Here is a 10,701-nt window from a genome sequence, read left to right on the forward strand (position 1 = left end):
CCCATGAGTGTGGCCAGGGACAGGGCTCCGGGGCGCCCCCTACTGCTGTAAATGGGCAGACATACCTAGACTTCCAAGAAAGGGGAGGTGGCACCACAGACCTGACCCCGGCCCAGGGACCACTTCTTAGAAGGTCGGGTGAGGAGGCCAAGGGCCCCGGCCTCAGTGTCCCCTGTCTCCCCACAGGTCCAAGTCCTCCTCTACTACCTGCAGCACCCCCCCATCTCCTTCGCCGAGTTGAAGCGGAACACACTGTACTTCTCCACCGACGTGTAGCCCGGGGCGGGGCCGGCTGCAGGGGCGGCGGGGCCAGCCTCACCAGCCGGGGGCCCTACACAGACTTGAAAGACTGCAGTGGGACACTCCCACGCCCGGACTCTAGGGCACACCGGCTCCCAGGAACTGGACCCTGTGCGTCTTTGTGGCACCTTGTACAGAGCCAGCTGGCCTGCCCCCAGCCGCAGTGCCGCGCCCCAGGCTCCCGCCCTCGTCCCTCTCTAGTCGTGTCTAAAGCTCCGTGCTGTTGGGGATTGTTTTATGTGTATCTGTCATGCAGAAGAGGTACTGACCACGCCGGTGTGGGCGCGCACATAGCCTGCTTCGTTCTTCCATTTCCTGCAGCACTCTCCTCCCGCGTCCGGTGCGAGGGCTTGGACTCTGTGCGGTGTTAACTGCTGCCAGCCTCTCTCCCGGCCCCGCCCCCAGACGGCAGTCCCTGGGCAGCCTCGCCTGCACCCACTGGCCCGCATGCATGGGCAGCCTCCGTCCTCGCTCTGTCACCTTGACGCAACTGAAGAGGCCCTGGGTGGCGGCGGCAGTGGCGGTCGCCTGAGGCTGCCGCGGGCCGCCCCAGCCTCTCCTTGCCCCCATGGAAGCACACCTGCTTTGCCTTGCTGCCTGTGCAAATGTTGGACAAGGAGACACTCACACTAACTGTCAGCTCAGCGCAGAGCTGGACAGCAGACTTCTGGACTTTTCCACCCGAGACTCTCCATTTGCAGGGTTTGTCTTTTCTGCCTCTGGCCTACCCGTGAGGCTGTCTGTGACTGTTCTGCTTTTCGGTTCCTTTTTCCCCCAATGTTCTGTTTCCATTGAGTGTAAAGGTTCACAGTAAGTGACTTCCCATCCAGAGCGCTAGAGGGTCAGGCAGAATCTGGGGAGGTGGGAGAGCGCTGCTGAGGAGGCAGCAGGGTGGCAGGCAGAGGGAGGCCGCACAGCATGGGTGGGGGACGTGGCTCGTAGAAGCCAGGCTTCCTGGGGGCCAGCGAGGCGGCTGAAGCAGGTGTCCGGACACGGGCAGGCTCCCCTGGGGAGGCCGGCCGGCACCTCGTGTACCTCACAGTACTTTTGCCTTAGATTTCACATTCTCCTCAGCCAAGCACTGCCACGGGGCAGCCCCCACGGCCACGTGTGCTCTGGGACCCGGGCAGGACAGGCCCAGGCCAGCAGGAGGCACGGCACCACCTGTCTCGGGACCGGGTGCTGCTGGGGCCCTCGCTGCAGACAGCTTGCTCCACAGTGGGGGCTCAGCAGGTCCCATCCCCGACCTGAACCCATTGCTCAGCACTGGGAAGGGCGGCTTCCTGTGGCAGAGGGGTTCCAGGCCCTCCGCTCTTGTTGCTCGTGCTCAGGGCGAAGTCTTGGAGGGGCTCACTGGCCTCAAGCTGCAGTGCGTTCTGATCTGTTCACACCCGTGGCCTTCGGCACAGCGGTACCCATCGCGTGCACGTCGGAGGAAGAGATGCCTGAAGGAAGGAAGTAGTGGCCAGCCAGCCGCGGCCTACAGCTCAGTGAGGAGTTCTGCTCCCTGGGACAGGCGGCCGAGGAGGAAGACTGCCACTGGAGCCTGAGACCCCAGGCCTGCCCGTGCCCACCATCTCCGCTTGGCACGCGGTCGGCCGCTGAGGTGTGATGGGGCAGGCTCTGGCTCGCCTCTGACAGTGACGAGTCAGAGGTCCACGTGGCGCTAGTGACAGCCCAGATGAGCGGCTCCCACTGCCCCAGCGCCAGGGCCACTCGCCTCCCAGCGTCGGGTAACAGCAGCCCGCAAGCTGGCCGAGCGTACACGAGAGCAGGAGCAGGCAGGTTGATGAAGCTGGCCCCCAGAGGTGCAGGCTCGCGTGCCGCACCTGGACTAAGCTGCACCCAGGAAATCTGGGGTGGGTTCTCCTCAGACGGCCTGTGCAGGCCACGGTGTCACTGGGCCCGCAGGCTCCGGGTACGCCTGTCCTTGCTGGGCACCGGCTGAGGCTGCCAGTTTTTGCCGATGGAGGTAGGATGGGACCCCCCCATTAATATTTGACTTTAATAAGGTGGTAAGGATATATTTTTTGTCTATGTTCCGTTTCAACTTATGTAGATTATAAATTGATGTAAACCATGTGAGAGGAAAATGTTAATTAAAAAAAAAATGCGAAGCCCCAACATTTGCACAAAACTCAGCCCTGTGGTGTGGATGTTTGTGTTCTCAGTAGTCCAGGGAAGCCCACCAATCTAAATATTTAACTCTGCCAGCTGCCTCCAGATGTGTTTCCAGGAACCTCGTTACCTACCCGACTCCCCTTGCGCCTCCCCTCAGCCTGTGGGGCCTGGGATAGATCCGGGGCGGCAGGGATGAGCCAAGGCTTCTCCGTGCTCTTGGGTCCCCCACAGCCGGCTGCTGCTGATGCTGCCGTCTGCATCTACCACCACGGCTCCCACTGCCAAGTACCTGCGCCCCATCGGGGACCTGGCCCTCGGAGTGCCTTGGAGACGCTGGGAAGTTGAAGTCCATCGAAGAGCCAGCTTCCTCTTTATGTAAACATATCTCTACGTTTTGTTTGCAAATAGTGAGTCTTTGGGGCAGCCTTGAGATCCAAACTGCTCGTGGGTGAAGCTGGGTGCCCTTGAAGGCTCACCTCGCTCCGGGACAGCCAGTGGGGTTAATGCAGGCTCCCACCAGCCGGAGCCACTGGACACTGTTTATTCTGGAGATCAGGAACAGATGTGTCTGAAAATTGCTGTTTGGTTTATGAGCTCATATTGGCTCCCTGGCCATCTAAAACAGGAAACTCTTCATCTCTCCTGATTGAACAGTTGGTGCAGACAATGCTTAGATTATTGGGCCCACCGCTGCCGACAGCCTCAGGGCTCATCTCGTCCGAAGCCGTTGGGAGGGCAGTGTCATTGCACGCGCTAGACGGGCGGTGCGAGGCCCCAGGCAGCCCGGCCTAGGATTCCGACGGGTGCCAGGTCACAGGGTGTGACTGCCCTGGCTTCACGTGCTCACGCCAGCGATGTGATCGTGGCCCGCAGAGGCAGCACTCTCAAGTTTGTTTCTGGAGCTCTGGGGAATGCTCCAAATGGCCCAGCAGCAAAGGTGCCTCGGGCCTATGAGCCTGGGGTGGGCGGGATGCAGAACTCCCTGTAGACGGCCGTGAGCGCGCAGTGCTAGCTCACACCTGCGCCGAGGCTCGGCCAGAGGAAGGTGTTGCCAGACCGTCTGACATCGCCACTCGCGTACGCATACACACTGGGATGCCTGCATCTTTGAACTCTGGCTGAGCGTGGGTGGGCGGGCTACAAGACAGAACAGATGTGAAGAAAGCAAAAGAACACCAGTACCGCCCAGCAGAAACGAGGGTGTCCCGTGGCTGCCTGCGGCCCACAGCCCCGCACGAGGCAGAGCCCACGGCCATCGGCTTCGCCTCTCCACCAGAGCTCCAGGGCTACACAGCCCCAGCGTGGGGACAGCTGTTAGGAGGCTGGTTTTTGGTCTGTGATGCAGGCTGAGCTGCTGATGTCAGAAAAAGAGCATGTGGTCAAGTCAAAAATGGGTAAGATGACCAAACACCCCCCCGGCCCCGGCCCCGGCCCCGGCAAACGAAGGCAGCGGGGACGAGCCCCGCAGCCTCGGCTCAGCCAGGCACTGCTGTGACTGCACCACCTGTGTGTCCGCGAGCCAGGCCTGGCCCCGCGGTCAGAACACGACAGCAGCGTGTGGGCCGGCGCAGGAGGGTTGCCCTTGAATGTCCATGCACCCTAAAAAGCGGCTCGGCTGGGCCTCTGGGGAGAGGCCCCAGAGAGGACGGCCTGGTCTTCTGCAGATCCTGACAGCGTGGCTCTCAGGGGACCTCGCTCTTCCCGTGGATGTTCCGGCTTGGGGGCCCCTGGGGACTGTGTGCTTGGAAAAGAAACCAACCTTCTCAACTGTTATAGAAACATACATTGTACCAAGGAAGCAGGACATGACTGGCTGGATGGCAGAGTGCGCTGTGCCCCGCCCTGGCACGAGCTGCTTGCCACCTGGGGCTCCAAGACGGCGGGCCTCCTGGGTGCGCAGTAGCGAGCTGCCAGCAGCGGCCGGCACAAAGCCTCTGGGGAGCTCAATTCCTGCAAGTCCCCCTGCCTCCCGCTCTGCACTGAGGACAGTCCAGCCTGGCCAGCGTCCAGGAGTGGCCGAGAGTGTAGCTGCTCCGGAAGCTGGAGGCAGATGACAGTCAAGTGGCTCCCTTGCGCCACCAACACCGTGAAGGACCACGAAGGCCTCCAGCCCTGGAAGCGAGGGCCCAGAGCGGCATGGAATCCGTGCTGCGGAGCGCAGCTCTGATCCTGGGCCTGTGCGTCCTTCCCACGGGCAACAGCTCTCACCGCAGGTAATAATCGATTGCAGCCGAGAACACAGCAAAACCTCCACAGCCAATGGCCCCAGCCTTTAAGCCAGCTGTAAAGAAACAAACAACATTTCCGAGGTGACACAGGCTGTGACGGGCCGCGCACCCGCACACACAGAGACCAGCTGGAGCACCTGACAGCGGCTCTGGCAGACTCCAGTGAAGCAGGGCCCACCGCCCACTGGTGTTCTCTCTAACTGGACATTCACGTAGCTCCTCTCATTCCAAAGGATTAGTATGTCCAGTCTTAGGGAGACAGCCCCTCCCAGGCAGGAAATGGGTTAAGAGAACTGTGCTTAGAATCAAATGAAAGCATATAGCCTTTGACCCTGATTTGTTTATGGAATAAATTCCTGGGAAGGTGATCAAAGCAGCCCTGGAGGGGGCCGAGCTGCTCACAGAGGCCTGGGAAGACCCCAAGGGAAGTCACCCATGAATCACAAGTGGCAGCAAATCACTGACTTGGAGGAGAGGCTCTTTGCCCTGGGTAAGCTGGAGCAGGACAGCCAGGGCCTGGTGACAGACACCGCTCCTAGGCCAGTCTCGTCCCTGAGACCCTGCCCCGCACACAGGGAGCAGCAGCAGGGACTGCCGGACAGCTGATAATCCAGCGTTCTAGACCATCTAGACTCAGTTTTCTTTTTTTTTTTATATATATATATATATATATATTTTTTTTTTTTTTTTTTTTTTGACAGGCAGAGTGGACAGTGAGAGAGAGAGACAGAGAGAAAGGTCTTCCTTTGCTGTTGGTTCACCCTCCAATGGCCGCCGCGGCCGGCGCGCTGTGGCCGGCGCACCGCGCTGATCCGATGGCAGGAGCCAGGAGCCAGGTACTTATCCTGGTCTCCCATGGGGTGCAGGGCCCAAGCACTTGGGCCATCCTCCACTACACTTCCCTGGCCACAGCAGAGGGCTGGCCTGGAAGAGGGGCAACCGGGACAGAATCCGGCGCCCCGAGCGGGACTAGAACCCGGTGTGCCAGCGCCGCTAGGCAGAGGATTAGCCTAGTGAGCCGCGGCGCCGGCCTTTTTTTTTTTTTTTTTTAATAAGACTCAGTTTTCAACGAGAAGAAATTTGAGAATCTTCAACCACAAAGAGATTCCTATTCCAATTTTTATATTAAAATGGAGAGTCACATAGAATTATTGTGAAAAGCATCCAAACACCTGAAGTGCCTGGAGCTGACAATTCAGCATAACCTTCAGAGGTGGACAAAGGGGCCCCGAGGGTGAACGCACCCGGCCCAGACCAACACACGCCAGCAATTACCCAGGGGTCATCCGTTCCCCAGAGGCCTTCTGGCCACACTGGGAGACTCTGAGTGGTCACTACTGCAGGAGGTGGCACTGCAGCCAGAGGGTAGCAGCCAGTGACACCATTAAACATTGTGCAAGGCCCAGGACTGCTGACCCCCAATTCCTGAAAGGCTTATGAGGCTCAGAATGTCAGCAGTGCCCCGGAGACGCGCTGGTGCTGACGCTCGCAAGTTTCACCCACTAGTTACAGCACGGCAGTCACGACTCGCCCGTCAGGAGGGGACACTGTCCATGTCCCTGGCACACTCGCATGTTTGGGGATGGCGACTTGCGCATACCGTCCAAGGCCACAAAGGCAAACGCATTCGAGAGCTATTTACTAACCTCTGAAACCAATGGCTCCTCCAGTGATGCAGCCACTAATGACGCTGTTCTTCCAATCTGATTTTCCTCGGTACTGGGGGTGAAGAAATGCAGTTTAGAGCCAAAGACACCAGCCAGACACAGTGATAATGGAAGAAAACCCAGGGCACTCAGCTGACTGATTCAGCACCTCCCCAAAGGAAACCCAATCTTTCGTAAAAGCATTCCTAAAATTGGATGTGTTCATAAATGGTTCCTGCAGGGGGCACCAGAGCGCTGCGACAGAGTCCAGCACTGGCAGTGTAATCACTATTTATTATCTGGTTTTCTATTAAGTCTCAGATTAAAAATTATTAACTGGGTTGGCGTTGTGGTGTTGCACATAAAGTCAACCCATGCTATGTGGGCATCCCATTTTCCCTGCTAATGCACCTAGGAAAAGCAGTAGAGGATGGCCCAAGTGCGTGGGCCCCTGCACCCAAGTGGGAGACCCTGAAGAAGCTCCTGGCTCCTGGCTCCTGGCTTCAGCCTGGCCCAGCCCTGGCTGTTGCAGCCTTCTGGGGAGTAAACCAGAAGACCTCTCTCCCTGTCTCTCCCTCTCTCTCTCTAACTCTTTCAAATAAATAATTAAAAAAAAAAATCATTAACTAATGTTTAGCCTACAAAAAGTAAAAAACAGGGGCCAGCCAGTATCCCATATGGGTACCAGTTCATGTCCCAGCAGCTCCACTTCTGATCCAGCTCCCTGCTAATGGCCTGGGAAAGCAGTGGAAGATGGCCCAAGTGTCTGGGCCCCTGCACCCACATGGGAGACCTGGATGAAGCTCCCAGATCCTGGTTCAGCTTGGTTTATTGCTGGCCACTGGGGAAGTGTTCCAGGGGATGGAAGCTCTCTCTATCTCTCCTTCTCTCTCTGATTTTCAAGTAAATAAATAAATGTTTAAAAAGTAACAATTTATTTAAAAGATAAAGAGTAATGCAAGCCTGCAACATAAATACACAAAGTTTCTATTAGTTAGGGCGGGCGTTTGGTGCAGCTTAGGCTGCCCTGGGGATGCCAGCACCCCACATCAGAGTTCTTGGGATCGAGTGCTGCCTCCACGCCCAACCCGGCTTTCTCCTAATGTGCCTGCGAAGCAGCAGATGATGGCTCAGGTGATGGGGTCCCTGCACCCACATGGAGTTCCTGGCTGCTAGTCTCAGCCTGGCCCAGCCCTGCCCTTTGCAGGTACATTGGGGAGTGAACCAGTGGATAGAAGATCTCTCTGCATCTCTCTCTGCCTTTCAAATAATTTTTTAAAAATGCTTAAAGTTTACATTAGGGATCATTTTATGATATAAGCCATAAAGTATCTGATGTTTCTAATCTTTTTTTTTTTTTTAATTCTTTGAAAGAGAAACAGGTTCCTCATCTGCTGGCTCACTCCCCAAACGCCTGCAGCAGCTGGGGCGAGGCCTGGCAGAAGCCAAGAGCCTGAGCCCAATCCCGGATCTCTGATGTGGGTGGCAGGGTCCCAGCTACGTGAGCCATCACCTGCTGTCTCCCAGGGTGCACACTGGGATAGGAGCGGGGCTGGGATTCAGACGCAAGCACTCTGAAGGGGGACGTGGGCGTCCCACATGGTCTCTCAGCCACTGAGTCAGACCCCAGCCCCTGGCCAGCTTTCTAGTAACCGCGCTAAGAGTGTTTCTCTTTAAGAGTGTGAGATGGCAGTCGGCAGGGGTTTCTCAGAAGGCACGGATACTTACAGATTCTACCAAACACTCAGTACACGAAAACATGGCTCCCACAATGGCGAAATTCTTGGCGTAGGACATCCCCCTTTGTCCCATGTCCTTAAGAACCTCCTTTGCAGTCGGTGTACGGTACGGATCCTTGGGATCGAAGCCCACGTTGGTATCAATGCCGGCAGTAAACACCCCGAATGCGCCTCCCAAGACAAATCCTGGAAGCAAACACAGAGATGGGGAATATTCTTGGCATTTTGCGGATGTTTTTTCTGGAATGCCGCCTCGGGATCACGCTCATCAGTGACCTGGATGGCCACCAGTGCAGGAAACGCACCCTCTTGCCACTCACCCGGGTTTCCATATTACAAGGTCCATCCTCTTAGATTTCTCTCTCCTTTTCTTTCCTAACCTGCCTGAAGATTCTGTCTCTAGCCCTCTGTTCTCTCCGTACTCTCTCAAACACATGCCCTCACTCCTCTGCCACGGCCGAGCCCCATGACCATAAGGTCATTTAGGATGCCCAAGTGCCAGACACCAGGCGCTTCAGCCACTGCCTCACCCCCTCTTCCCAGCACCCGCCAGGAGGATGCCAGCACCCTTTCCTTTATACAGATGTGGAAACCAAGGGTCAGCAAGGTTAAGGAACTTCCCCAAGGTCACAGGGCCACGCCGCTGCCCACATCTGACACTCCTGTGGCTCCTGGACATCTGCCCATGGATGCCTCCTCACGGCCTCAAAGGCAGCCCAAGTTCACGGATACCAGGGCCACCTCCCCCCTAGACTTTTCCTTCACTGTCACCACAGCCCTGTATCTCAGCAGTAATTCTGCCTGCTTCCTCGGTTCCCCTGCAACCAGGCAGCTACAGAAGATGGCAAACCCTTTCAGCCTAGCTCTCCAAGCACGACCATGGCCATCTGCGTCCACAGCCGCGTCTCCATCACCCCCACCCTGGAGCGTCAGAGACTCAGGGGAGGCCAAGGGGAGCTTGTCTCAGCCGTCTCGAGCTTGTCTCAGCCGTCTCCACGGCCATCCCACCCAGCCTCTCCTCCTTCCCCACACTCCACCCCGGGTGCCCTTCAGCACTCTCCTAAAAAACAAAGTTTTACCGGTAAGCACGCTAAGGCCTGTGCGCGTGGGCGCAGAGCTCAAATCTCCGCCTCCACTTTCCCCTTTCTCAGCCCTGAGGTTCACCTCTGCTATGGCCTCCCACCCCCCCACCCCCCCAAAGCAGAATCCCTCTTCTCTCTCTCTTTTTCTCACTAGCACTCATTTCTTACAGGTCGTTCGTTCTCAGCGAGACTTAAACTCAGCACACACGCGGCCAGTCTACCCCGTGCCCGTGAAGTGTTCGGGCCGTCCTCATAGCCTCCACAGGTCAAAGAGAGAGAACCAGAGGGCAGGGCCAGCCTCCTCCGGCCCCTGCCCACCGCTGCCTGCTCCCTCCTGGCAGCTCCTCGGCCAAGCCCCCCGTCCACCTGCTCCTCTGAGCAGGAAAACCTCAACTCCACCGGACCAAGGCTCTGCCTCTCCCACCCCCTGTTTCCGCGGCCTGGCGCAGGCCAGTTGCTCAGCAACAAGTTGTTGAATTAAGGATGCAATGAATGAAGAATGAACGAAGTCACCCATTCTACGGCCTGGCCGCCTCCCTCAGAGGGCCTGCTTCCCCGTTCGGATTTCCGAAGGCCAAGCTGACCCCGGGGCCAGAGCCTGAGGTCACCGGGGCGCGACGGGAACGCAGCCGAGGTCGCGCGTCTGCACCGCGGCCCCGCGAGCCCTCCGCCTCCCCGGGGCCCACGCGCCTCGCCGCGCCTCCCCGGGCCCACGCGCCGCGCCGCGCCTCACCTCCCACGCAGGCCAGCGCTGCCTTGAAGGCGCAGCTCTCCATCGCCCTCTCGATCATCTTCTGCTCCTCGCTCTTGGCCGGGCTCGGGATCCCGCCCAGGCTCCCGGGCTCCAGGAGCCGCGGCTGCCGCTTGTCACCCACCAGGTACTGCAGGAGGAGGCTGTACTGCAGCGGGGCTTCGGCGGGCTCCGCGGCCGCGGGCGCTGAGCGCCCGGCGCTGGGGGCGGCCGCCGCCATGACAGCAGCTGCCCCGGGAAGCCCCCGCGTCGCTCTTCCCACAGCAGATTCCACAAACTTCCTGCCAAGCGAGCGACTGGATCTCAACGGCAGATTCGTCGCAGCGGGAAAGCTGCGGAAGACGACATCGGCCTGGGAGTACCTGGCCAGAGCGCTATCGTGTTTCCCGAAAGCCGAATCAAGCTTTTGAAGCAGTCCCAATCAATGGCACAGACAGGCACGTTTCAGTCACAGGGAAGCGCCCTCATCCTTCTGGGGCTGCGGCGTGGTGTGGGCCGGCATTGGTAGCGCTAACCCGAACAGCAACTACATTTCCCAGAAGGCCTTGCGCGTGCTCTCGCGGGTCGAACCGGTCTGGAGCGCGTCAGAGCTCTCGCCTGGCGGGACGCGAGCGGCGTCGCCCCGCGGGCTGCAGTGCGGCCAGGGGCCGGCAGGGGGCGCGTGCGCACTGCCGAGCTCTCTCCGCGTCCGCGTTGGGACCTTGAAGATGTGAAATGTTGGTGACGGGCAGTGCTTTGCAGATTAAACGTGGAGGAATGGCATAACCGTATGTAAGGAGCGATGTGTTCAGTAATTAGAGAACGGAGCAGTAAGAGTGATGCTAGCCCAGCTAA

General features: G+C 58.4%; 2 protein-coding genes across 6 annotated transcripts in view; one reads left to right on the forward strand and one right to left on the reverse strand.

The window, feature by feature from the left end:
- The window catches only part of ABR (ABR activator of RhoGEF and GTPase), a 181,688-nt gene extending 179,247 nt beyond the window's left edge, over window positions 1-2,441 (forward strand). For all 5 annotated transcript variants that reach the window (XM_017348925.3, XM_002718897.5, XM_051825368.2 and 2 more), the window contains one exon: window positions 187-2,441. In XM_017348925.3, the coding sequence (XP_017204414.1) occupies window positions 187-276 (90 nt within the window). In that variant the 3' untranslated portion in view covers window positions 277-2,441. The remainder of the gene's footprint in view (window positions 1-186) is intronic.
- A 1,745-nt stretch (window positions 2,442-4,186) lies between these two features.
- On the reverse strand, window positions 4,187-10,261 carry TIMM22 (translocase of inner mitochondrial membrane 22). The gene is made up of 4 exons (XM_002718896.5): window positions 9,850-10,261; window positions 8,024-8,220; window positions 6,296-6,368; window positions 4,187-4,702 (listed from the first exon to the last, which is right to left on the reverse strand). Exons 1-4 carry the CDS (start codon window positions 10,085-10,087, stop codon window positions 4,626-4,628), a joined length of 585 nt encoding a protein of 194 aa, XP_002718942.2. The 5' UTR covers window positions 10,088-10,261; the 3' UTR covers window positions 4,187-4,625.
- Between the last annotated feature and the right edge of the window lie 440 nt (window positions 10,262-10,701).

Source organism: Oryctolagus cuniculus, chromosome 17 (assembly GCF_964237555.1).
Source record: "Oryctolagus cuniculus chromosome 17, mOryCun1.1, whole genome shotgun sequence".
NCBI classification, from domain to species: Eukaryota; Metazoa; Chordata; class Mammalia; order Lagomorpha; family Leporidae; genus Oryctolagus; species Oryctolagus cuniculus.

Coding starts and splice junctions, on each gene's coding strand:
- TIMM22 (XM_002718896.5), bottom strand. CDS start 10,087: ATGGCGGCGGCCGCCCCCAGCGCCGGGCGCTCAGCGCCCGCGGCCGCG. Junction 8,221..9,849: donor AGCGCTGGCCTGCGTGGGAG/GTGAGGCGCGGC, acceptor GTTTGCTTCCAG/GATTTGTCTTGGGAGGCGCA. Junction 4,703..6,295: donor AGGAGCCATTGGTTTCAGAG/GTTAGTAAATAG, acceptor GTTTCTTTACAG/CTGGCTTAAAGGCTGGGGCC.